General features: G+C 42.6%; 2 protein-coding genes across 2 annotated transcripts in view; both read left to right on the forward strand.

Moving 5' to 3' along the window:
* fn1a (fibronectin 1a) overlaps positions 1-16,345 on the forward strand; it is a 28,982-nt gene extending 12,637 nt beyond the window's left edge. The window contains exons 16-49 of the mRNA XM_070837550.1: positions 79-207; positions 410-499; positions 611-805; positions 2,183-2,461; positions 2,722-2,985; positions 3,291-3,385; positions 3,798-3,966; positions 4,054-4,140; positions 4,350-4,541; positions 5,198-5,470; positions 6,071-6,185; positions 6,324-6,394; positions 6,476-6,565; positions 6,739-7,005; positions 7,103-7,219; positions 7,476-7,640; positions 7,775-7,930; positions 8,045-8,158; positions 8,275-8,544; positions 8,745-8,956; positions 9,151-9,238; positions 9,434-9,619; positions 9,790-9,879; positions 9,983-10,174; positions 10,308-10,397; positions 11,403-11,502; positions 11,682-11,901; positions 12,268-12,438; positions 12,524-12,662; positions 12,812-12,979; positions 13,865-13,990; positions 14,290-14,396; positions 14,594-14,713; positions 14,950-16,345. Coding sequence (XP_070693651.1) covers positions 79-207; positions 410-499; positions 611-805; positions 2,183-2,461; positions 2,722-2,985; positions 3,291-3,385; positions 3,798-3,966; positions 4,054-4,140; positions 4,350-4,541; positions 5,198-5,470; positions 6,071-6,185; positions 6,324-6,394; positions 6,476-6,565; positions 6,739-7,005; positions 7,103-7,219; positions 7,476-7,640; positions 7,775-7,930; positions 8,045-8,158; positions 8,275-8,544; positions 8,745-8,956; positions 9,151-9,238; positions 9,434-9,619; positions 9,790-9,879; positions 9,983-10,174; positions 10,308-10,397; positions 11,403-11,502; positions 11,682-11,901; positions 12,268-12,438; positions 12,524-12,662; positions 12,812-12,979; positions 13,865-13,990; positions 14,290-14,396; positions 14,594-14,713; positions 14,950-15,018 — 5,216 coding nt within the window. The 3' untranslated portion in view covers positions 15,019-16,345. The remainder of the gene's footprint in view (positions 1-78; positions 208-409; positions 500-610; positions 806-2,182; positions 2,462-2,721; positions 2,986-3,290; positions 3,386-3,797; positions 3,967-4,053; positions 4,141-4,349; positions 4,542-5,197; positions 5,471-6,070; positions 6,186-6,323; positions 6,395-6,475; positions 6,566-6,738; positions 7,006-7,102; positions 7,220-7,475; positions 7,641-7,774; positions 7,931-8,044; positions 8,159-8,274; positions 8,545-8,744; positions 8,957-9,150; positions 9,239-9,433; positions 9,620-9,789; positions 9,880-9,982; positions 10,175-10,307; positions 10,398-11,402; positions 11,503-11,681; positions 11,902-12,267; positions 12,439-12,523; positions 12,663-12,811; positions 12,980-13,864; positions 13,991-14,289; positions 14,397-14,593; positions 14,714-14,949) is intronic.
* Positions 16,346-17,089: 744 nt separating this feature from the next.
* On the forward strand, positions 17,090-24,456 carry umps (uridine monophosphate synthetase). Its single transcript, XM_070837886.1, has 10 exons — positions 17,090-17,302; positions 19,947-20,100; positions 20,273-20,397; positions 20,574-20,761; positions 20,861-20,958; positions 21,098-21,258; positions 21,339-21,456; positions 21,553-21,728; positions 21,832-21,946; positions 22,665-24,456. Exons 1-10 carry the CDS (start codon positions 17,153-17,155, stop codon positions 22,841-22,843), a joined length of 1,464 nt encoding a protein of 487 aa, XP_070693987.1. The 5' UTR covers positions 17,090-17,152; the 3' UTR covers positions 22,844-24,456.
* The last annotated feature ends 279 nt before the right edge of the window (positions 24,457-24,735 follow it).

A 24,735-nucleotide genomic window follows, 5' to 3' on the forward strand; every position in this document is an offset into this window, starting at 1 on the left:
CCTGTCTTTAGCTGCTTTAAAACATTTAGATGTACGAAAAACTAATATGTTAATATAATGTATTTTTTTTCCCATCAGACCTGCCCCGTACAACTACCTCAGTGAACATTAATGAACTTCTGCCTGGGAGGAAGTACACTGTTAACGTCTATGAAGTTACAGATGGTGGAGAGGACAACCTCATTCTTAGTACTTCCCAGACCACAGGTTAGTAGTCATAAATACACACCGTGTTTCATTTTATGTTCCCATCTCTCCTCTCTATTTTTCCCCATTCTCATCTAAGGCACAAAATTGCAGCTGCTAGACTGAAATATTATTTTTTTATCCCAAACCTGCAAGCAGCCTAATGAACATGTGCCAAGGTTGTAATTTTCCCTCTCACACCAACACCCAATTTGTTCCACAGCACCCGACGCTCCCTCTGAGCATGCGGTGGACGAGGTGGAAGAAACCTCCATTGTGATCAGCTGGGAAAAACCACTGGCTCCCATCACCGGTATGCTATGACCAAACAGAAATCGATCATCTTTCTGTTGCTAATTTGAACCTCTGCCTGTTCATGCGTCACCTCCACACAATGAATCGCATGGCCTCTTTCTCCCCGCAGGATATCGCGTTGTCTACACGCCATCAGTAGAAGGTGAAAGCACGGAGCTGACTCTCCCTGACACAGCAACTTCTGTGACTTTGAGTGACCTTCGACCTGGGAAGTTGTACAACATCAGTATCTACTCTGTGGAGGACAGCCTGGAGAGTGAGCCTGTCTTTGTACAGGTCAACACTGCTGGAGATCCACTGCCAGGTAACAGACTGACATGTGTAAAACAAAGAATTAGTTATTTGGAAAGGTTGAGCTGAATCTTTTTAAGTAAGATTTCTTTTTTTTGTGTGTGTGTGCATGAGTTGGATGGATTCCTGGAGAGGTTATTATTATTTTGTGGTTTTAGAATATACAAACAGTATAATAGAGATTTAAATGCACCCCATGTCATCTAATCATGACACGTACTCTACAAATTTCCGTGCTCCTGAGGGGGTTCGTTTTTGTGTTGGCATCAGGAGTTGGTGTACAGTGACCAGAAATCTGCCTCTTTGGTGACTGTGATCACCAAAAATATCATGATTTGAGCCTGTGTCTCACACAGTGACACAGGAATTTTACTTATTACTCTCGTCACAGGGGAACCCTCCAGAATCAACCTGCAAGGCATCCTGTGGCCCCAGCAGTCAGTGATTTATGTAGAAGTTTCCAATCCTCAATACTAGAAGTGAGGACTTTTCCAATGAAAAGTGAAGTCATTGAGTTCACAGCTGTCATGCTCTTATTCTGCTCAGCTGAAGTTATTTAAAAGGTCTCAGTCTGCCAGGTCTGACATGCTCTTGGGCCAGTCGAGCAGATGCTGAAAAAGTGTGTCCAAGTGTGTGTGTGTGTGTGTGTGTGAGTGAGTGCGCTTGTTTGTACAGTCTGTGTGATGAAATAAAGATTCATGACTTAGTTGAGTGTGTGTGCTGCCATCTTTGGACAGATAAGTGAAGGGCTTTTTTCTGTGGCACATGTACAGTACACATGATACGTTGCCTGAGCAGCACTCGCCACTGGATCGGCTGAAGAGTCAGTTCCAAGTGCTTACCTCATACATCATCATATATGTTCATGATGTAATCAGTTTTTAACATTGAACCAAACCGTGCTTAAATTGGACTAATGAAATTTCAGTAGTGAACAGGCTGAAAGATCAAATCAGGTTTGTTTAAGGTTTTGAATTACAAAAGGTCGATGCACACGCAGTGACGCAGTGTAATGGTTTGGCACAAATTCTGTTAACATGATTGCACACTTGGTTTAATAATATACGGATAGACCAATGTGTGTTTTTTGATGATGGGCAACGTAAAAACAAGAAATGGCAGGGTTTGTTTTTGCGAAGCAATGATGTGTCAATGCCCCAATTTTAAATCATGTTTTTAATCTACAGCCAGATAAACACGAAGCCATGAGGTCATGGAATTATTTAGAGCTGTGTTTGAATTTGATTTCCCCATATGATACCTCCCATTGGAAGCCTTTTATCCATTAAACTAAATGTGACCAAATGTTGGCAAAATTTTTTCATCAAAATGGAGATTAAAGAATGATTAATGAAAATTCTAACGCTAGGTGTTTTGTTTCTGTCCACAGACGAAGTGGTTTCTCCTACAGACCTGCAGTTCTTCGAGGTGTCGGATAAAAAAATCGTTCTGACTTGGACCAGCCCAGCCAGTGAAGTCTCGGGTTACCAGGTCACCGTCGTCCCCATCGAAGAGTCTGGCTCTCCGCAGAGGGAGATGGTTCTGCCTGTCACTCAGAACTCCTACATCGAAGTGACAAACCTACTGCCTGGAACACTGTACCGCTTCAACGTCTACGCCACTCACAATGGCGAGGAAAGTTTACCGCTGATTGGGGAGCAAACTACAAGTGAGTGTGACAGATGCCTGCAGGGACGATACACACACACACATCAGTTTCTACATCCCACAGTGAAATGAAGTGAAACTAGCGGATGTTTTGAATGTTGGAAAGCAATCTAGAAACCTATGGTATGCTTTGGAACATGGTTGTATGGTTGGATTTTTACCTAATGAGCTAAAACAATGGCCATCAAAACCGTAACCTCACCCTTTTTGAAAAATAGCTTTTCCGTGGCTAACACTGTTTATTGGCATCTCTCTTTTTAGAGCCTGATGCTCCAACAGATATCCACTTCACCAACGTGACTGAGGACAGTGCTGTGATATTGTGGTTTGCCCCCCGTGCCAAAATCACTGGCTACCGTCTCTTCCTCATCGTTGAGGGCTCCAACCCCAAGCAGCTGCGCCTGCCTGCCCGCCTTACTCAGTACACCCTCCTAAACCTGAAGCCTAGTACAGAGTACACCGCAACGCTACATGCAGAGCAAGAGAATACACTGAGTGAAGGGGAGACTGCGACATTTACCACTGGTGAGTGTCTGATGCGTTTACAAAATGAGTATAAAGCAGTGTGGTCACTGTGCTCAAAGGTTCTTGTGTTTGTCAAACATGCAGTCCAACCTTATTCTGGGCAATGAGTTCCAAAGTGATATTAGTATATGATTTGATATTAGTAATGGAGCGGCCTTCAACAATCATGTTCAGTCATTTAAGATGCGTAGAAGACACTCGCAATATGGATACTTGGCGTACACACTGGGGAATGCTTATATCTTCCCATATGCCATGACACAAAACGTGATCAGAACCTGCTTTTACTCTTTATGTGTTTGTAGACCTCCCAATGGGCAACGCTCCTCATTTCAGCACTGATGTGACTGACACCTCCATCATAATCTCCTGGACTCCAGTTCCCCGCATCGGATACAAGGTACATTCACTGATAATACACTGATAATGCATAAAAAACTTTTTGTATGCTACCACACATGTTCATCAGTCTCACCATGTTTCCCATTCTGTGCCTCCAAATCAACAACTGGATTGTGATTATTTCCTTCCATTTGCTGTGGCGAGCACATGTCGGTTATTCTTGGTTAAGTTTAGGCCCCAATGGGGTTTGATAATATGGGAACATCAGACCACAGGGATAATCCTGATTGGTCAGAATATATCACACCAGAGATGAGAATGTTCTTCTGGCTTCCATGTTCTTGGGAAAACATTGACCTCTGACCTTTACCTCCTGTAACCCCCCCACCCCTTGCCCAGTCCACGTGCCTCTCTCTCTCTCTCTTTCTCTTTCTGTGCTGCCTGTATGACTGTGAGCATTTATCTTTCAGCTGACAGTGCGTCCCAGTCAGGGCGGAGAAGCCCCCAGAGACGTGACCTCTGACTCAGGAAGTATTTACGTTTCTGGTCTGACTCCGGGAATGGAGTACACCTACAGCGTCCAGCCAGTCGTAAACGGCCACGAGCAGGGAACACCGATCACACGGCGCGTTGTCACACGTAAGAATGCACCAATAAACACTGAGTATGTCAACTTTTTTGTTTGTATTACACGTGCGCTGACTCCTCTGTTTCTTCTGTCTCCAGCTCTGTCTCCTCCTACTGATCTAAACCTGGAGTCCAACCCAGGTACCGGAGAGCTTGTAGTCCAATGGAACGGGGCCACTACACCAGGTACTGAGCACATTACTAATAATCAGTCTAGTAGTTTAATAGTATGCCTCACTTACTGTATGTGTCCTTGGATGAAACTGGCTAGAGGCTGATTGAGGTACTTATGTGCCTGTGAGCTTCTTATTGTTCCTCACTAAAACATCCTCCTGTTTCTTCCCACCCCACGTGAACTCTCCTTATTTTTCCTGCTCCAAATCTCTCCCTCCAAGACATCACTGGCTACAGAGTGACCTGCGCTCCCACCAACGAGCAGCAAGGAAACAGCGTGGAGGAGTTTGTAAAGGCGGGGCAGAACTCCTGCACCCTGGAGAACCTCAGTCCAGGGGTGGAGTACAACATCAGTGTTTTTACTGTCAAGGATGAAATGGAGAGCACTCCCATATCGACCACCATTACACCAGGTGAGTGAGAGCTAAGGGGTTTTTAGTGGGTTTCTGAGACCCACAGGGCGTGAATATTTAACATGGAAAAAGCCTAAAGAACTGTAATTTCAGGGAGTCTGGCCTGATCATTTTTGTTTGTCATTTACAGAAGCCCCATGTTTATATTAACACATTATGTTGAAAGCTAATATGTTTAAAATAACACATTAGCTTTGAACATTTAACAGATACTTGCTCTGCTCTGTTAGCATCGCTGCTCTAACTTAGCATCAGGAGCCGAGGGACTATGCAAAACAGTACAAGGACTGTTTTGCAAAAATGCTGTATTGCCTGTGTATATATTAACAATTTTCAATGGAGAAGCTTCATTGAATAGCAGGTGGAACCTCACGAGATGATAATATATAACAGGAAAAGCAGTCTTGCATAATCTCTTCCACTGGTGTGATATGTTGAATACCTCACCAGACTGGAAGTAGACGATCTCTGTGGCTCGCTTTGACCACTGCTCTGTCTTTTTGTCTGTTGGTTTCCTCTTTCTGGCCCTCGTGTCCAACCCCTTCCCTCCGCCTGTGCCTCTCGTTTGTCTGGTGTTTGTGTTGTCTTCTCTCTCTCTCTCTTTTTTGTCCCCCCCCCTACACCCCTTTCCTCCCATCCTCTCTCCACGTACTCAGAAGTCCCCCAGCTGACGGACCTCAGCTTCAACGACGTGACCGACACCACTATCGGCCTCAACTGGTCACCGCTCAACACCACAGCCATCACTGGTTACAGGATCACGGTGGTGGCAGCCGGTGAGAGCGTGCCCATCTTTGAAGACATGGTTCTGCCTACGACTGGTCATTACACTGTCTACGGACTGGAGCCTGGCATCGACTATGACATCAGCGTGATAACCGTGACGGAGAATGGCGAGAGCGAGCCCACCACGCTCACTCAGCAGACCTGTAAGATTTCCATTGAAACAAAGAGATTTTCTTTGTTACTTATAACATGAACAACGCTCACATTTTCTTATTGGAAGAGCCAGTGAGTCTGTCTGAGAGGAAGACACCACTCACATTGTGTGTGTGTGAGTGTGTGTGTTTGTGTGTGAGGTTATATAATGTAATGAGGTTCTTATTAACCCTAAGACAAGGCTTTTCAAAGCAAGCCTTTTAAGTTGCTGGTGTAATGGCACAGCATGATGTGTTGTCAGAGTAATAATTCTCTGTGTGTGTGTGTGGACCATCTGGTTTTAATTGAAAGGTTTTATCACACTGAGACTCATTTTGCCCCCTAATGCAAACACTGCTTGCTCTTTCACTTTTAAGATGTCATAAAACTTCATGGATTTACACTGACACACACATAAATCACTCCTCCCTTTTAAAAGATTCTTCTCTTTTCTTTCTCTCTTTCTTTGTATCTTTTTTCTCCCTTTATTTGCCTCCTTGCTCGTTCATAGAATTATTAATTAATCATTAATTGTCTTACTAGAGCAGTAATAAACCTACCATTGGTCTTTTGATTAGATTGTGAATCAAGCTGCGCTCTGTTTTAAACAGCTGTACCAGCCCCCACTGATCTGGGCTTTGGCCACGTTGGGCCAGACAGTATTGAAGTCACCTGGGTCTCTCCAAACGTCCCCAACTCCCCTGACATCAACACCTTCCTCATCCGGTACAGAAAGCAAAATAAAATGTTCTTAAATCTCAGCATTGTTTATGTCTGATTCAGATGTTCTCTTCAACACACACTGATTTTGTGAAAAGCATTTTAAAAAATGACTCTTTGTTGCTGCTGTCTTTTATTATTAAGGTATCATCCCATTGATGACGAAGATGACATTACAGAAACCAGCTCAGCAGGCAACAATGTGGTGCTGAGGAGTAAGTTATTACTAAAACAGAGATGCACAACGATGCACAAACGACTGTATTATGTATTTATGTCTTTTTCATTGTCCACAGACTTGCTGCCTAACACAGAGTACCTGGTGAGCGTGGTGTGTGTTTATGAGCAGAGGGAGAGTTCGCCCCTTGTCGGCACACAGACAACAGGTGAGTCTTGCCGCGTCCATTTTAACAACTGGAGTTTATTGGTCCAGAACTACATACTAAAAGCAAATGAACTTCTTTTTTCAGGGTACAGATGCTATAGATTCTATTATTTAGCGTTTTTTGGTCAAATGTTCCTTCATGCATCTGTTTCTGTGTGTCCCAACCTTCTTCAGCTCTGGATTCACCAGTTGGACTGCGTTTCTCTGAGATCTTCACCAACTCCTTTACCGTCCACTGGCTCGCTCCCCAGAGCAAAATCACCGGTTACCGTATCCGTTACCAGATGGTCAGCGGTGGGAGGGCCAAGGACGAGAGGCTGCCCCCCTCCAGGAATCACTTCACCCTGACTGGACTCACTCCAGACACGGAGTACTTGGTCAACATCTTTGCTGTGAGCAGGGGCCAAGAGAGCCTGCCGCTCAGTGGGAAACAGAAGACAAGTACGAAATCTTGATCTAATACTTCATTACCTCCAGTTACTCACAGTATTAGTATCATTATGTTTATTTTTTTTATCTCTGGTTCTTCCCTCTCCAGTCTCTGATGCCCCCACAGACCTGGAAGTGCTGGACTCCACCCCCACCAGCATCACCGTCCGCTGGGACGCCCCACCGGTCACTGTGCGCTACTACAGGATTACTCATGGAGAGAGCGGTGAGTTAGTAATCATGGCTTAAGATACTGATTTGCTCTAATCAAGTTAGTTTAGATTCGTTTTTTTTGTGTGCCAGGAAACGCTTTTTTTCAGAATGTATTTTTTCTTCCTTTATTTTTTTTTATATAGGATTCTTGTGTTTCATGTACATTTTGATTTTGAAAACAAAACTTAGTTATTACTGTGTCATTTCCACTGTCACTGTATTCATTCATCATGATTTAACAAATATTGGCTTCTCTAACCTTTTGTCAGGAGGTCACAGTAATCCTAAAGAGTTCACAGTGTCTGGCACTCAGTCCACTGCCACAATCTCCAACCTGAAGCCTGGCACCGACTACACGGTCACCGTCTACGCTGTGACTGGCAGAGGAGACAGCCCCGCATCCAGCATTCCCATCTATGTTACACACAGAACAGGTAGACACACACACACACACACACACACACTCTCTCTCTCCCAGAAGTAAAACACAGCCCCCCATTTTTACCCTGCTTCCCTCTGTCTTCGCTCACAGCTCCCTCCTCTTCATCTCCCCGTCCTCCTCTCCTAGGTGTCGACTCTCCCTCTGACATGGAGGTGATGAATGTGAATGACAACAGTGTCACAGTGAGGTGGAGCCCTGCCCAGGGCCCAATCAAGGGATACAGAGTGACTGGGGTTCCCAGAAATGGACAGGGGCCAACTTTCACTGAGGTTGTGGCTCCAGGTAAAGTGTTTTACCCAACTTCCCAGTATCGAATGATATTTTCGTTTCTGCCCTCTCAGTTAAGGAAACTCTAATCTAAGGTTTTCATTTTTTTTTTTTCCTTCTCCTATCCAGACCAGACAGAGATTACTTTCTCAGGACTGATGCCCACAGTAGAGTACGTTTTGAGTGTTTCCGCTCTTGGACAAGATGGAGAGAGCTCTCCAATGGTGGTGAATGCTTTAACAAGTAAGTTTAGATTTGTGAGACTTTTTTTTGGCAGACTTTCACAAATTCAAAAACAACCTTCTAAACCCCTCCCCCAAACCCTGCCACCTTTCTCTCCGCTCTCACCACCTTTTTAGATGTAGACCATCCCAAGGACCTGTCTTTCTCAGACGTAGACTCCACCTCACTGCGAATCACCTGGGACAGTCCTGAGGGGATTGTTACATCTTACCGGGTCCTGTATTCAAGTACAGAGGAGGGCGAGAGAGAGCTGCGTCCTGCTCCCAGAAGCGATGCTGAGTCTGCTATTATCTACGGTCTGCAACCCGGCACTGAATACACTGTGAAGGTCATCGCTCTGCATGATGACACAGCCAGCACACCACTGGTCGGGACACAAGCTACAGGTATGGAACAAAATTAGTCCTAGGAGTTTTATTTTTTAGGTAAATAATACAGTACAGGTAAGAAAATATGACAGATAAAGTGCTGAAACCAAACAGGAAGTTTATTTTGGGTCGCATATAAAGGCGTGAAATCCTCTTATTGTGTACTTACTGATACTGTCTCCCTCTAACCCTCTTTTCACATTCTTTCCTCCCTGCAGCCATCTCGCCCCCCACCAACCTCCACTTCTCCCAGGTGAGCCCTACCTCTTTCACCATGCGCTGGGCAGTGCCGGGTCAAGAAAACCGCCTAAATGGCCTAACAGGCCTCACAGGCTACCGTGTGGTGGTGAACCCGAAGAACAAGAGTGGTCCTACCAAGGAGATCAACTTGGCCCCAGACACCACACAGGCACATATCTCTGGGCTCATGGTGAGTGTGGGTCTGTTAGTGAGACAAGGACCCTATTTTGTCCTTGTCCTGACCTTTACATTAACAGTTATTTTAACCCTTTTAACTACCATACTTTATGGTTGTTCTCCTATCATCCTGATACCCATTCGTTTCCATTTATGTTACTGGAGTATTCAAACTTTTTTGTGTTTCTTTTTCTCCATCCCCATTAGGTTTCAACTACCTATGAAGTTCATGTTTATGCCTTGAAGAACTCTCTGACCAGCAGGGCACTCCAAGGAGAGGTTACCACTCTGGAAAGTGAGTCTCTAACTCATACAAATTCTATACATTATACAATTATACAATTCTCACATAAATGCCATGATGTGATGCATAAAAACTGAGAATCACAGTAAGGGCATCAGAGATAAAAAGCCACTGTTGCGTTTCTCCCATCAATCAAGAATATACCTCCCATCTTCACTCTCTCCGTCTTTCCTCATCTACCTCAAGATATCAGCCCGCCTCGCCGTGTACGGATCTCTGACGTTAACGACTCCTCCATCACTCTGACCTGGCGCTCCAAGACGGAAACGATCTCTGGCTTCCTGGTTGAGGTCACACCCACGTCTGCCCCTACAGACTTCATACCCATTCAAAAGACCATCAGCCCTGACACACGCTCGTACACCATCACAGGTACACAGATTTGAGAATCTACAAGCATTTAAATACATAAAACTGTGGTGAAAACCCACAGCTGTAAGAATAATGTCAAATTGCATGTGATATAATTGAACCATAATATCAGATTCCTAGTTTTACTCCAAACAATTCCTCTCTAACTCATCTCTGTGTCTTCACCTCAGGTCTGGAGCCAGGCACCAATTACAAGATCAACATGTATACACTGAAAGGGAATGGACGCAGCGCACCTCTCACACTCACTGCCATCACAGGTAACCGTCAGCTTCCACCAGGAAGCGTCAGTGAAAAGCAGCATGTTAGTGTGACATAACAAGAAATATATTGATGTATATATGCTTGTTTTATCTCTTCCAGCCAAACCGCTGGTCATTCCGCCAACCAATATCCGCTTCACGTCCCTGAACCCTAACAGCATCTCTTTCACCTGGGAGCCATCGCGCAGTCCAGGGGTTACTGGGTATTATGTCACCTATGAGGAGGCCGGAGGATTGCCTCGAGAAGTTACCCCCAGACCTCATGCAGGCCAGAGCTACGCCATTATCAACGGTGAGTGTGGAGATTTAATGTCAACATAAAACATACATGGAAATACACTGATTTTTAAAAAAAAAAAAAAAAAAAGAAATGTGGCAAATGACACATGCTGATAGCTTTTTGTTTATTTGTTGTTTGGTCATAGGTCTGAAACCAGGAACAGAGTATGTCATCAAGATTGTCGCCCTGCAGAATGCTTTGAGAAGCACGCCTCTTGTGGGTAAAGCCAGAACACGTAAGTACACCCATCATTCACCTACAGATGGCCCATGCAACTTTAGCACTTTAACTTTTTTTATTAAAGTGTAAAAAAAAATATTCAAGACATTGTTAAACTATTAAAATGTAGTTTCTATTCTTCCCTCTTCTGTCATTTTGGAGAAACAGGGCATTGAACAGTTCTCTTGCAAAGACAAAACTGCACCTCTATCATCAGTTACATACTACTGGTGCTCTGGAATAATAAAAGTAACTGCTATTAAGTCTTCCCACAAAAATGTTGATAAGACCATGAAATATAACATTATGGGCTCCTTTTATATGACCCAATGTTAGGAACTGTGCCAAGAGTTGCTCTAATTAGGTGTAAGTAATCTCGTCTCTCCACCCAAGGAGAGAACTTTGCTTATTTGTCGTGACTGTTGGAAAGCAGAATAACTTCTCTTACCGACACTTTTTCCTGTAACTTGTTTTAACAACATCAGATATTGAAGTCATTACAGCACAAATTGTTTGTGCATATAGTATGTAGGAATTATTACTGACTACTGAAGATGTTTTGCTCACAGCTGCAAAGTGTTTGAGAGCTATGCTGCCGCCCTCTGCTGGCTTTGTTTTGTGCCTGCTGCTAAAGTAGAATGACAGCATACCGCTGCATTTACAGTTCTGTTGATTGCACAAACTAAACACTGATGTTAAGATGTTCCCTCTTGGGAAAATCTGCATAACCAGTTAACCCTATTTAGCAAAGTGTTCAGAGCAAAACATTTCATTCTGAATAAATTCACCTGAAAAGTCTCTACCAACAACTATAGTATATCACTAATCAGGTCCCAACTACAACTCGTACTGTACTGAGTTCTTCTGTGCATTTCATTAGTTCATGCTAATGGTTTAAGAAGTACAGGAGAAATGCAACTATGTTGTGTTTTTTTTACCTGCTAAAGAATCAGCTAGTGGATCTCTGCATTTGCTTTGTGTTGCTTGCCTTCTAACAGCATGTATGTCTTTTGTTCATCAGAGTTGGCTACACATCAGCTGTTGGTCCCGGAGCTGCCGCAGCTTCCTCACCGACCCGGCGCTGACATCCTAGACGTTCCTGAGCCCTTCAATGACCAGATGTAAGACCCTGAATAATCACGCTGAGATTATTAGTACAAAAATTCAACACCAAGACCACCTAAAATTTCTATGCAGTCAAACAGTGCTTTTGATCTTAGCAGTTTTTTTGTCCATGTTACTTCCAATATGTAACTCTTGTTTTAATTATTCCCTCATTTCTGTCACTTTCTGTGTTCAGTTTCGACTCCAACCATGTTCACTTGGCTGGTACTAGTGGCCTGAGCCACCCAGGCCAGCAGGGCCAGCACATCTATACAGAGTACCAGAACCTAGGCCCTAATAACGGACTTCACGGCCCCTACGGTGGACCCAAAGAAGGCCAGAGACCGACTCTCAGAGAACCCCTGGTCTATATTCCTGTAGCAGGCCCTGATGGAAACAGAGTACCCTTGGTCCGGGTGTGTGAGACTTAAATTATGTGTTAGAAATCTGATGTACCTCATAGTATTGGTTTAATTCTTTCCTATCAATTATTATAAATTACAAGTATTGTTTTTTTTTAATGACAGGTTATAGCATGGCTTACAAAATCTGTTTTCAATCAAAAGCTGACCTGAAATCTTTATATTCGATCTTTGTTTAATTCATAGAAAAAATAGCTGATTAAGATATGTAGCTTCAATACGTGACGATTTCTTTTTTTCTTATTTAGGAATGTAGAACTTGAACACAAATTAAACAGCAGGGTTGTTCCTACATTACCTGGTGATCCATGTATATTTACATTTTATATTTATCTCTATACTGTATGTTTAATCCTGTAGGTCAGTGACGGTCCGCTCCCAGGTCTTGCATTTGGCTTCCCTGACAATGAAACCGAGTTCCCCCAAGAAGCACAGACATTCACAACCATCTCCTGGCAGCCCATTCCTCAGACTTCAGAGTACGAGGTGTCCTGTAATCCCATTACACACACCGAGGAAGGAGGCTTCCAGGTATACGCGCACATAGCCACGCACGTACAGTGTTTACTACGGGAAATGTAAGGATCACTTAGTAACTTTCTCTTCTGCCATGTAGATGCGTCTCCCTGGCACCTCCAACAGTGCCACACTGATTGGACTGACATCTGGAGCTTCTTATAACATTATAGTAGAGGCCATGAGGGGCGGGGCTAAAGAGAAGGTTTTGGAGGAGGTCGTAACCGTTGGCAACGCTGGTAAGGTCATCCACCCTCACAGTGTCTGCTGAGAGAATTTTTCTGTCTCACCACGAAAGAGTTTCATATGTTAAATGTTAAATGCAGTAAATAAGGTAAACCACATAAGTTGACTCTGTTTTAAACACATTTTTCCTTCCATCCTTTAGTTCCAGGTGACATCCCCATTACCCCCAACCGGGATGTGTGTTACGACACGTTCACACAGACCTACCACGAGGTGGGCGCAGAGTGGGAGCGCATGTCTGAGACGGGCTTCAAGCTGTGGTGCCGCTGCCTGGGTCTGGGCAGTGGCCATTTTAGGTGTGATTCATCCAGTGAGTGGCTTAATAACCCCATCATGCTTTGCAAACACCCAACAACACACCATGGAATTAGAAATCAAATAATTCTATGTGATTTACTCAAGGAATTTATAAGCAGAAATGATAAATTAATATCTTAATTTACATATACATTATAAATTCCATATCTGCAGTTAAAGCCATAGAATTGTGTAGTGTTTGTGTTCTATGTGCCGTATTAAAATGCTGGCATGGGCAGCCTTCCCGGTGATAACTAGATCATTTACTGCAAACAGCATATTATGTAAAACTTTTCAGATATTATTTTCTGGATAAATTCATCAATTATAATTATTTTCTTAATATGTAAGAGTTTCTGGAGTCTGCCCATGTTGTGGTGTGTTCCGCCTCTGTGAACTGTGACAATCACAGTAAAGGGGCAGGCAGCAGCACGCTAAGCTAAGCTAACTGGCCAGCATCAGTCTCGGTTATTTGTATTGTTCATATAGCTAACATGACAATGCAAATAAGTGAGAGCACCATCCATTCAAGTCATTTCTGTGTGTGTGTGTGTGTGTGTGTGTCCACTGGGACAATGTATTGTGTACACCAGTAAAACTCAGTCAGGCCATGGCTCTAAAGGATGTTATCACATGTTGAAAAACTTTCTCTGCAGTGTGAAGAGGAAAGGTTCGACCATCAGATTTTTTTGTGCTTGCCTGCTCTCTACATAAGTTAATGAACTTCTCTCATATCCACTTCACTCTCCTTCCTTCATGCTCTCACTCCACCATCTTTTCACCACCATTTCAATCCAACCTTCCCTCTTCTCCACATTCCTCCTCCCCCTCCCGTGCTCCTTGCTCCCTTTTATCCTCTCCTTCTGCTCCGTCTCTCTACCTCTCCTCCCTCTGCCAGAATGGTGTCATGACAACGGTAATAACTATCGCATTGGTGAGAAGTGGGATCGCCACGCTGAGAACGGTCACATAATGAGCTGCACCTGTCTGGGAAATGGCAAGGGAGAATTCAAATGTGAACCTCGTAAGTACAGACTGACGCGCGCACACAGGGACAAACAACATTTAGACGGCAGACTTGTGACGCATGATGATTCTGTTTTACTTTTTCACAGTACGTCATGCATTACAGAACAAATTCACACTTGGGCTACATTTACAGCCTCAAATACTTTTCTTGTTGTATTACTCATGATTTTAATAAATTCTCATGGATATTCAAATGGCCATTCATATCTGTTATGTCTGTGAATTGACGAGGGAAAAAAATATATAATACATTTTTTCTTTTTTAATTTTGAACGTGTAACTTTCACCCTTCAGATGAGTCGACATGCTATGATGATGGGAAAATGTACCAGGTGGGAAACCAGTGGCAGAAGGAATACCTGGGTGCCATCTGTACCTGTACCTGCCATGGGGGACACCAGGTGTGTAACATTGTGTGTGTGTGTGTGTGTGTGTGTGTACAGACCTATGCCCTGCTGCCTGATGGAAGTACCAATTCTCAAGGGTCCTTCTTTCATATGTGTGTATGCTTGTATTAAGATGCATACTATCATCTCAAACAGCATTATGTGTGCATTTGTGTGTGTGCATGCATCAACCTCTCCCATCCCCTCTTCAGGGCTGGCGTTGTGAGCAATGCAGAAGGCCGGGAGGACACACTGATGTGGACGCTGACCTCCTTCATCCTGTGAGCTCAGATGTCTTCGACCGATACAGAGAAAACGCTCTACGCAAACTGGTCAGTGTCTCACTATAAGTGTAACTATTAATATTTAAAAAAAAAAAAGATAAATTAATATTATTATTTAGTCACAGATATCTGTTTACACACTCTCATTTGAACTTGTCTTCACATAATTCAGCATAGTTTTGCTGATTACTAATTACTAAAAAGAAGATTTTGCTATAAATCTAGTCAAAAATGATAAATCACAACATCTGATCTTCTTTTTCCTTCTCTTCTCTGCTCTCCAGAACATCCAGTGTCCGATTGAATGTTTGAGGCCGGAGCTGCTTGCAGACGCTCAGAGCCCCGCGGAGTAGAGGAGAGAGGAGTATGAGATAAGGAGGATGAAGAAGCGAGACCTCTTTACAACATCAAGAAGGAAGACGCCTCCTGATTCATTTAAAAAGGACATTTCCATCAGATCTGTGCCTTTTTTAATGGTTTTTCCCTTCACCAAATTTAAGTGCCTTAACAAGACTTTTTTACAACAGCCTTTGTGCCTTTTTCAAAGATCTGTCCAGCTTTTCACGTTGGTTGTGATCCTTTCTTCTTCGGTAGAAACAAGGATTTCTTCATTTGATGAATTTTTGACATCAGTCTGTCAGAGCACAAACCCTGCTGCTTTATCACCTCAAACCTGCATACCCTGAAAAATCTGTTGACTCACACACACACACACCAGATGCACTATTTTTGTGTATTTTTACTGTATCATTGAAAACATTCCATGACATTTCTCTTACCAAGACAGAGCACACCACTTCAAATGTCACTGATGTTTTATAATTATATTCCCTGATAATAACATTTGTTGCATTTCCTATGATTTTGAGTCTCATTGCAACTAACATGTATTAAGATTTTTTAGGTAATGATAGAATGCATTTTCTGGGTCCTTTAGACATTTCCAAAACAGGACAGTGTGAGTTTATTGCAAAGGAATTCCAAAGCCATACAGTATTTGCATTGGTTCTCGAACAGGTTTTACAGATCCTGTGCCAGCCTTACTGACTTAGATAGACCCAGCAGCCAGATTTATATAAAACTGAATAGACAGTTTGTATTAGACTAATTTAAACAAGCATCCTTTGTAAAGTGGGGGTATAATACTGTAAGTGTACAGTCTGTCTGTGGTCAGTGTCCTGCTATTTTGATGAGCAGAACAATAGGTCACCAGGATTTCTCTTTGAATTACAAGAAATTCAAAACGACACACTTTCCTTACAAAGATAAGCACTGTTACTTTTAAGTTGGTATTAGATATATGTTGCCTTGCTATAATACGGGATAGGCTCTTGAAGTCGTCATGTGGATATGATTCTGTGATCTGTAATGTTCTACCCTTATGTTTATACATAAAGGTAGAACACCTATACAATCTATAAAGCAATAGCTGACTGACCAAAAGTTAAACTGGTGTTTTAAAAATATAATGGAAGATTTGCCATTATTTCCAAGTGAAATGCATTATAATTACATAAATGTTTGTTTGTTTTTAAAATTCATTTCTTTTATTTATCCCTTTTTATTCAGGCATTTTGTTCAATGCTTTTTTTGGGGTGTACACTTTATTTTTGATTAACTTGTTTTTATATTGTTGGTGCCAAAATCTGAACTACTGTGGACTGAATCTTTTTAATAAATTTAAAAAAAATCCAACCAAATTGTTGTCATTTTTGGGGGGTACTTGATTTTTTCCAGATTGATACACAAGACTTCATCACAGACTTGTATAGGCCAGACTCAGTTGATACACCATGAGTCCAGGAATCTAAGGTTTACAGCTTTTGTAAGTTTCGAGTTTTTTGATTGAGGGAAAAGTAAACTACCTGTAATAACTAAAGAAATATATTTGGTTGACGCTTATGAGTCCACAGGTCCTTGTTGTGTGGAAGGTCCATACTTTTATTCTGAAAAGCTGAATAAATCGGAAGTCGTTCTCCTGTTGGAAAGATTTCCGGATGTCCTTCAAAATAAGGACTAGCTAACTAGTTTAAAACACTAAACGCTAATATCTAAACACTAAAGTTTAGATTAACAATATTGTCAGAAAGACACTATCTTCTCTCATCTTCTCTCATCATTTTCTTATGCTGCTTTAGTGCTAAATGTGTCTTCTGAGATCAATAACATTTGATCTTATCGTATAAATATTATAATGTGCCCTACTGTAGATGATCTTCATATACAAATATACAAATAGTTCCTACATACTTGCGCTTTAGCTTTATTTACACTAATAAGCAAAACCTTAAGGCCTTGGAAACATTTAGCTGAAAATTTAGACCCGACTTTGTTCTGAAGTAAATCAGAGTAGAGTGGGGCTTTTATTCTGAAGGAGCGGGAGCGGAAGTGTAAGATTTAGGAGGTTTCTGCTGCTCTGGACGAGGAAGCCGAGTGTGCGCCACAAGTTAGAGAAACTCCTGCCAAATCTCCCGCAAACACGAGAAGATGGAAAACACTTGTATCGACAGTTTAATCCTGAAGCTTCACGACGTGAACGCGGTGAAGTTTGGAGAGTACAAGCTGAAGAGCGGCATGCTGACACCCATCTACATCGACCTGAGGGTTCTCGTGTCCCACCCAGCGCTCATGAACCAGGTAAACACGTGCTGTCCTCCCCCAGCTCAGCGCGGCAGACTTTAAACACTAAATGTGTCACCCACAGACAACATGGCGCTAAAGCCACGCTAACGTGTCGGCACCGCCGTGAAGCGACGTGCTGCAGGCGCACGTGGGGGCACATCAGCAGTCTGAACAGTCACAATAAGTCACAGAGACCTTATTATGATCAGCTTCAGATTCATCAGGCTCCACTGTGTGTGTTTGTTTATTTATTTATGTGTCTACTAGAACATCTCTCACATGGCTTAAAATGTTTAAAACACTTATTTTTTCCATCCTGTAAACTGCAGCTTCTCCCTCTTTCACCCTCAGATGGGTCTGAGATCATTGGTTCATGACCTGAACGCCCATGCAGATCATTGGTTTAAACAGCACCAATGATCTGCACCTTTTTTGCCCAGAAACTTTACTGACTGACCTGTTCCAAACATGACACTGGGTCGCAGTAAAAATATCTAGAAATGTTGGTCTCTTTCCAATAAAAAAAATGAAATACAGAAACCCAATTGACACATTGCACCGTGCAGCAATATATTTGATACTTACATGAGACAAAATATCTCTAGAAAGCCATGACAAAGGTACGCCCTTTATTAAAAGGTAATAAGGTTTTTGTGGTGGTGCTGCTTTGATTGGAGACGGCAGCTGAACAGGCCCTGGATGGCTTGTGGTGCCAGTGGCCCTGTCACTGGAGCCGTGTGCGTTGCTGAGGCAGCTGCTCCTGCTTTGGCAAGGGATGCTGCTGGGAACAGAGAAGAGAGCCCAGCTGCTCTTACAACTTCTGTGACATTTCCAGTTCACCTGAAACAAGAACGCCCTGCCAGTGAATCACTATAACAGAGTATAGCTGCACGTCTACCGTGAATATCCACAATAACCGCTTCCGAAACCCAAAACATCACCACTGCACATGGTCGAGCAGGAATCTGCTCCGAAGTTGTGGAGAAATGAACAACATCAACAATCAAGATAAAGTTTTCACGGACATTTTCCTCAGGTAAATATTGATAATATAACGTAACGTTATAACGTAATGTTTTGTTAGTATTTATGCGTGAACTCTCTACACAATAAGTCTGTTTTATGTCTTTACAGGTACGTTTGTGCGAGGACACTCAGTGAAGTAGAAGCATTTGTTGTGAAGAGCTGCAGAGGTATGCAGATGTGTTGGCATGTCCGTGTAGCAAGCACAGATTGTTACAGTAATTACCATTATGGGAACAGACAATGTGAAATATTAGTTAGGCAATTATTTCTGGTAAACAGACACCCAACGCCCACCAAAATAATCAATAGTATGCCTATAGTAAGTACTGTAGCCACTAGCCCTGTATTATCCTGACTATACACACGTGACACTCACCATGATGAGGCAGCAACCTGTCTTCATCCTGTATGTCACCATGTTGACATAACTGAAGGGATAACTGATCTTATACAGTAACTTTTCCTTATGTAGTTGATTAAACTGCTTGGTAAAGTATCAGATCACTGTACCGTGGCCACGTCTTGGATCGTGTCATTTTTCAAAGTTTTTAGTTGTCAGATGATTATTGTCACATATACATTAAAATGTTTGTCACAGTTTCAGATGATCTGTTTGATGCCCTCTCACAGCACTGTAGAGAATAATGCATCATTTGTATTGTGATCTGTCAACACTGTAATAAAGTTTGACTGTTGGACAGAAATGTCTTTTGTTGCTTACTGTCATTATTTACCGCCTGTAGTAAAGGATTACAAGCACAGCTCTTCCACATCTTCATAGTCACAATATTAAATGCAGGTTTCTCCATATCACCCGTTTTTAAAAAGTATAATTACTTAAAAATCAGGTCACTCAGATGATGTGTAAAACATGGCAGATTCAGTGTTACTTGTGCGATATATGCATAGCAATGTTATAAAGACAACTACTAAAGGCTGCATCAGCTCATTATCAGGCTACAAACCATTTGTCAGACGACAGCACGTCAGATTTGGCGAGATGAATCATTTCGGAGATTCTCCATAGCACTGGAAGTCTGTATTTAGAAGGCAGTATCAATCTTCATAGTTTTTATTATTCTACATTTTTACTTGGACATGAATCTGAAGAGCATCCATTATCATTTTTCCCGTCAACCCCTAATGTTCTTTGTGCACAGAACCCCAGCCACTCCTCTGTATGTTTCGCTGACAAGAATTTTACTGCTATTGAACAAGCCATTAACTGCATTGTCTAACTGCATTTGGGCTGCTCCTTTTGTGCATGTAAATAGATCAGGCAAGAAGGCCCTGCAAGAAATTTAACACCGTTTTAATTCAGGTAATTTACCATAAAGTATAGTTTACCATTATTTGAACATGTCAGGTTGATCTACCAACAAATAAAAGGTTCCACCAAAAAACCATTAAAGGTACAGATGTTTCAGCAGCCTGTGTCTCACCTACACATTAACGTTTATAGAGTTTAAACATCCGGAGCACTAAATGAAAAGTGTAAGTATGTAAGTATGGTGAATAAATGTCAGTCATGTGCAGGCACATTGGATGTCCGTCACCTCCAACACTAACGCTGCCACATTAAAACGCTGACCCCTTTTGACGAGGCAAACCTTTTTTCCTGTTTTATTTGCAGGTGTCAAGTCTTATCTACGAGCGCGTGCAAGAAGAGGGGCTACAGTTTGACTCAGTGTGCGGGGTTCCATACACAGCCCTGCCTTTGGCCACGATCATCTGTTCCAGACATGAGCTGCCCATGCTCATCAGGCGAAAGGAAGCCAAGGACTATGGTGGGTGGCTGGAAGGCGAGACCAGCTTCATTTATCAAGTATTGCCCACGTATTTGTCAGTAAACTCTTTAAAAAACCCACAAGAACAACACTTGTTAGGATGAAAACTGACAGTTTGTCCTGGATAAGGATTTATGTTCCTTATGTCTCTCCCCCCCCCCTCTTCTGTTAGGAACGAAGCGTCTGATAGAGGGCTCATTTCGTGAAGGGGATACATGTCTGATAATTGAGGACACGGTTACCAGTGGCAGCAGCATCCTGGAGACTGCAGAAGTGCTCTACAAGGGCGGACTGAAGGTGCAGTGTATGATAATCTAACATGCATGCTTTTTGTTTGAATGGTCATTGTAAAAGTTACAGAAGTCCGTTAAGTGTTGCAGTAATGTTATCAGCTTAGAGACGTGCTTTCAAAACAGCAACCCTCTTATTAAATTGTGAGTGTTATTGTCTTTTTAAATCTTTATTTGCTCAAGGTGACGGATGCCATTGTACTAATGGACCGAGAGCAAGGCGGCGTCGAGATGTTGGCTTCCCACGGAATCAAACTCCATCCCATCATTTCATTGTTCAAGCTGCTCAATGTGCTGCAGGCGGCTGAACGCATCGACATCCACACCGCCCAGAGCGTCCACAAGTTCATCCTGGACAATAACACTTTCAGGTACAATCGCAGTTTTCCCCTGTTAAGACTGTACAAGTACAAGATGTGTGTTGACGTGCCTTTCGTGTAACAATTGCAACTTGAACTTGCCTCTCTCAGTCCAAAGGAGGAGAATGGTAATGATGTTCCTGCCACCAAGAAGCCATGTATGGAGCAGAGCATGGAGCTGAGCTATGCAGACAGAGCCAAACTTCCAAGTATGTAGTCCCCCACCTTAGTCAAATGGCCAGCCAGGGCAGTCATTTTGTTAAGAGGTGGCGTCATCTTAAGGAAGGTGGGGGGTTAACGTTCCATTTTCAGCTTCGTCATCCAGGCTCTTCCTCCTTTTGTCTGCAGACGTTCACCCTCTGGCGTCAAAGCTGCTGACGGTCATGGACGAGAAGCAGTCTAACCTCTGTGTGTCCGCCGATGTGACGAGCGGCGAGGAGCTCCTCCAGCTGGCAGACTCGCTAGGCCCGAAAATCTGCATGCTGAAGACCCATGTAGACATCCTAGAGGTTGGTGTGAAACCAGTCCATGTTTTACAAGAACAGTGTCATGTCGGGACGAATAATCCAGTTCTTATCGCTGAAAACAGGACTACACAGTGGTCTTCAGTCAGAAACTGCAGGCTTTGGCTGAGAAACACAACTTCCTCATCTTTGAGGATCGCAAGTTTGCTGACATAGGAAACACAGTCAAGCATCAGTATGAAGGTGAGAGGATTTGCAGATTTGAACGTGGCTTATGTATATAATAGATCTGTCCTTAAAATGTAATTTAAAAAATTGTCTAACGTATCTGTTCCCCAGGTGGTTTGTACAAGATCTCGTCTTGGTCCCACATAGTGAACGCCCATGCGGTCCCAGGGCCTGGGGTTGTGAAGGGTCTGAGTGCTGTAGGAAAGCCTCTGGGCCGAGGCTGTTTGCTCATAGCACAGATGAGCTCCCAGGGGTCACTGGCTACTGGTGATTACACACAGGCTGTGGTAAGCACATCTCTGTCCTTTTCTGGGATTACTTCAATACACAATACTTTCAGAGATACCAGCCTACAGCTGTTTATCTGTTATCTGTTATCTGTCTTTACAGCTGAGGATGGCAGAGGAGCAGTCAGACTTTGTGATTGGATTTATCTGTGGCTCTAAGATCACCAAGAGGCCAGAGTTCATCCACATGACCCCTGGGGTGCAGATGCAGGCTGGAGGTAGATTTGACTCCATTTTGATCAGACCTTTATTTGTCATTTCTCTGCGTTCGGTTGATTTGTTTTCCTAGAAATGTTGTACATGACATTCTCAAGTTTATTTGTACATTAAATTAAAAGAGAGCTGTAAGTTTAACAGGTACAGTTTATATAGTATACTTTCTGATGTATGTACTGTGGCTCAACTAGAAAACTGGTATAAAAACTCTGATTGCTCTGTCAGTGAATCTCCTCAACACAGCACTTATTTATACATATACATATTTACATACATGTTTTTGTTCTGTATTCCACCACATTAGGTTTGAAATAAAACAATCACTATAAGGTTAAAGGTGATCAAGGTGATGTGTTAACATTCATATTGGGTGAAAGGTGTAGCTCAATAAGGCCCTTATTTGTAGATAGTATTGTAATATTGGGACACTCCCACTAGTTAGACATAGACAAGATTGTCGGGAATTTTAACGGCCCAGCAGTGACGGCGGCCCGGTTGAGTAGGTGCGTCACAGGTGTGTAAACAACCTCAGGCCTTTTCACCCTGCTCTCTTTTTGCTGTTGTGACTTGTCTTTAACACAGGGTGGAGCTATAGCACAAGAAATAATAGCTACGCCTGCCTCAGTAGTCCTCCTCATACACCTCAACGACCTCCCCCTTTCTCAGCCTCCCAGCCTCACCCATGTCTCCCACCCCTTTCTGCGTCTCCCTCCCTTACAGGTGATGTGTTGGGCCAGCAGTACAGCACTCCAGAGCAAGTCCTCCACAACAAAGGCTCCGATGTCATCATCGTCGGTCGGGGTATCCTGGAGGCCCCCGATAGGCTGAAAGCTGCTGAGTCATACAGAAAGTCCGGCTGGGAGGCTTACACAAAGAGACTGGGCCAGGGTGGCCAATAGGAGAGTGGCATCTGCACCATTACGTCTAATTTCAAACTGCAGCTCTCAGTAACTCTAATGAGGACCTCTGCAATGTAATTCCTTTATTTTTTGAAGTATATTTTTACATTTTTGAGGAGCAAAGTAGTCGTATACATAGAAACACACACTGCCACATCACAATGCACACCTGCTCCTGCACAATCCAGCAGTTTATTAACGCTTGCAAGGCTTTCTGGGGAAGCGGACACTTTACTGTGTCAACTTATGCGTTTCACATCTGTCCACTTAATGAGCTGCTTTAATTGTGTTCTTATTCCTTCCTAATGATAAGCTGTGAACTGAAGTCCATCTGATGAGGTACTTCTTGATCAGACTTAAACAGGTTTGGGGAAAACGTGTCAGTATTCCTCTAAGACTGATTTAGTTCCTCGTGTCCAGATCAAACCATGCACAGTTTGAGGTAAATCATAGATAATCTAGAGCTAGTTTTTTTTTTTTTTTTTTTTTTTTAAATGAGATGGCTGCTAAACTCTCAGAGTCTCCTGAGGATTTGTTTGGTAAAGCAGGAATACCAGGTGCTGAAGACGACTTCTTCTAGTTATGGTGAAGCTCGTCTTTGTCACAAATCCACCATTCCTGTGAATGCTTTAGTTTAATTGTTGAAATACTAGACCAAGTAGTAGAGTGGGTTAGGTGAATTCATGTTTGGGGCATTTCAGGGAATTTTCCAGTACACGGTTGAGGATCTTTAGTATTTTGAGTTGTCCAATCTGGATTTTAAGCTTCGCTTTTCTCAGAGTCAATAACTTTGAACTCCATCTTCAACGAGAATCAGTTAATTTAAACTCACATGTACAATAAGTTAATTACATAGCAAATGGAACAGCTTGGTCACTTGCGGTTCAGTGATACGATGGGTTTCCGCTGATGTTTTGACTGTGGTTCGGACCTGACTACGGTCTTTAAAGGGTAACTTCGTAGATCGCCTATAAAATAATGGCTTTTGATTTAGATGATTCGTTGCAGTGCCCTAAAGAGAAAATGACAAAATTACACAACACTTGAATAGCGATCAGCTGGTTTGATTTTTATTTAATTAACCTTTCTCAACAGCTAGAGTGGTTTGGATGATCAGTCCGTAGCCCCTCGCATTATTTAAGATCACAAAAGGAGTGAATTGCAGCTGTACTGATTAAGTCCAATGTCTGCCGTCCATATTGCCTAACCGAAAATACTGAGGTATACAGATAAGAATTCAGGTATAATGTGACACGAGCAGCGATCCAACACAGCCAGTTTTCAAGTTGGTCTGCGATGCTGAATGACTTTCTCCAAAAAGGGAGTTGATAAGTTCTGTTTTGATAAGAGAGGCCCTCAGGCCCTCAGGTTGGGACACCTCGCTTTAAAAGTTCCCCACGAGGTTGAATTTTGTAAACTGTGTTCTGACATTTATGCTGTTGCTACAAGTCCTACCAGCAGTGAACGGCTTCATGGTGTTCTTGATGATCTTCTAGTTGATTTAGTGAATTAATGTGAAGTTTCCTTTGCAAAGACCATGTCTGGCTTTTTCCCTTCATTTACTTTATTTTTATGACAAACAAGTTGACAACAAAAAAGTTGTTTTTGTGACACAAAACTGGAAATTGCAATAAAACTTCTAAGTTGAAAAAACTGTTTCAAGTTTAATTTTAATTATTGTTCCCCTGTTTTTCATACAGGGACTTACTGTAATAATACTTCACTGTATAATACTGTTGGGTGGACAAAGTCCTTGCCAACAGTATTTTAATTTCCATATCTGAGGTAGAGGAAGTGAGATTTCATTGGATATCAGCTACTCTACTTTCCCCTCTACTTTGTTTTTTTTAGACCAATTTAAGTTATATTTTCCTAAGTTGAAAGCACTATTT

This window comes from Pempheris klunzingeri, chromosome 10 (genome assembly GCF_042242105.1).
Source record: "Pempheris klunzingeri isolate RE-2024b chromosome 10, fPemKlu1.hap1, whole genome shotgun sequence".
Lineage (NCBI taxonomy): Eukaryota > Metazoa > Chordata > Actinopteri > Acropomatiformes > Pempheridae > Pempheris > Pempheris klunzingeri.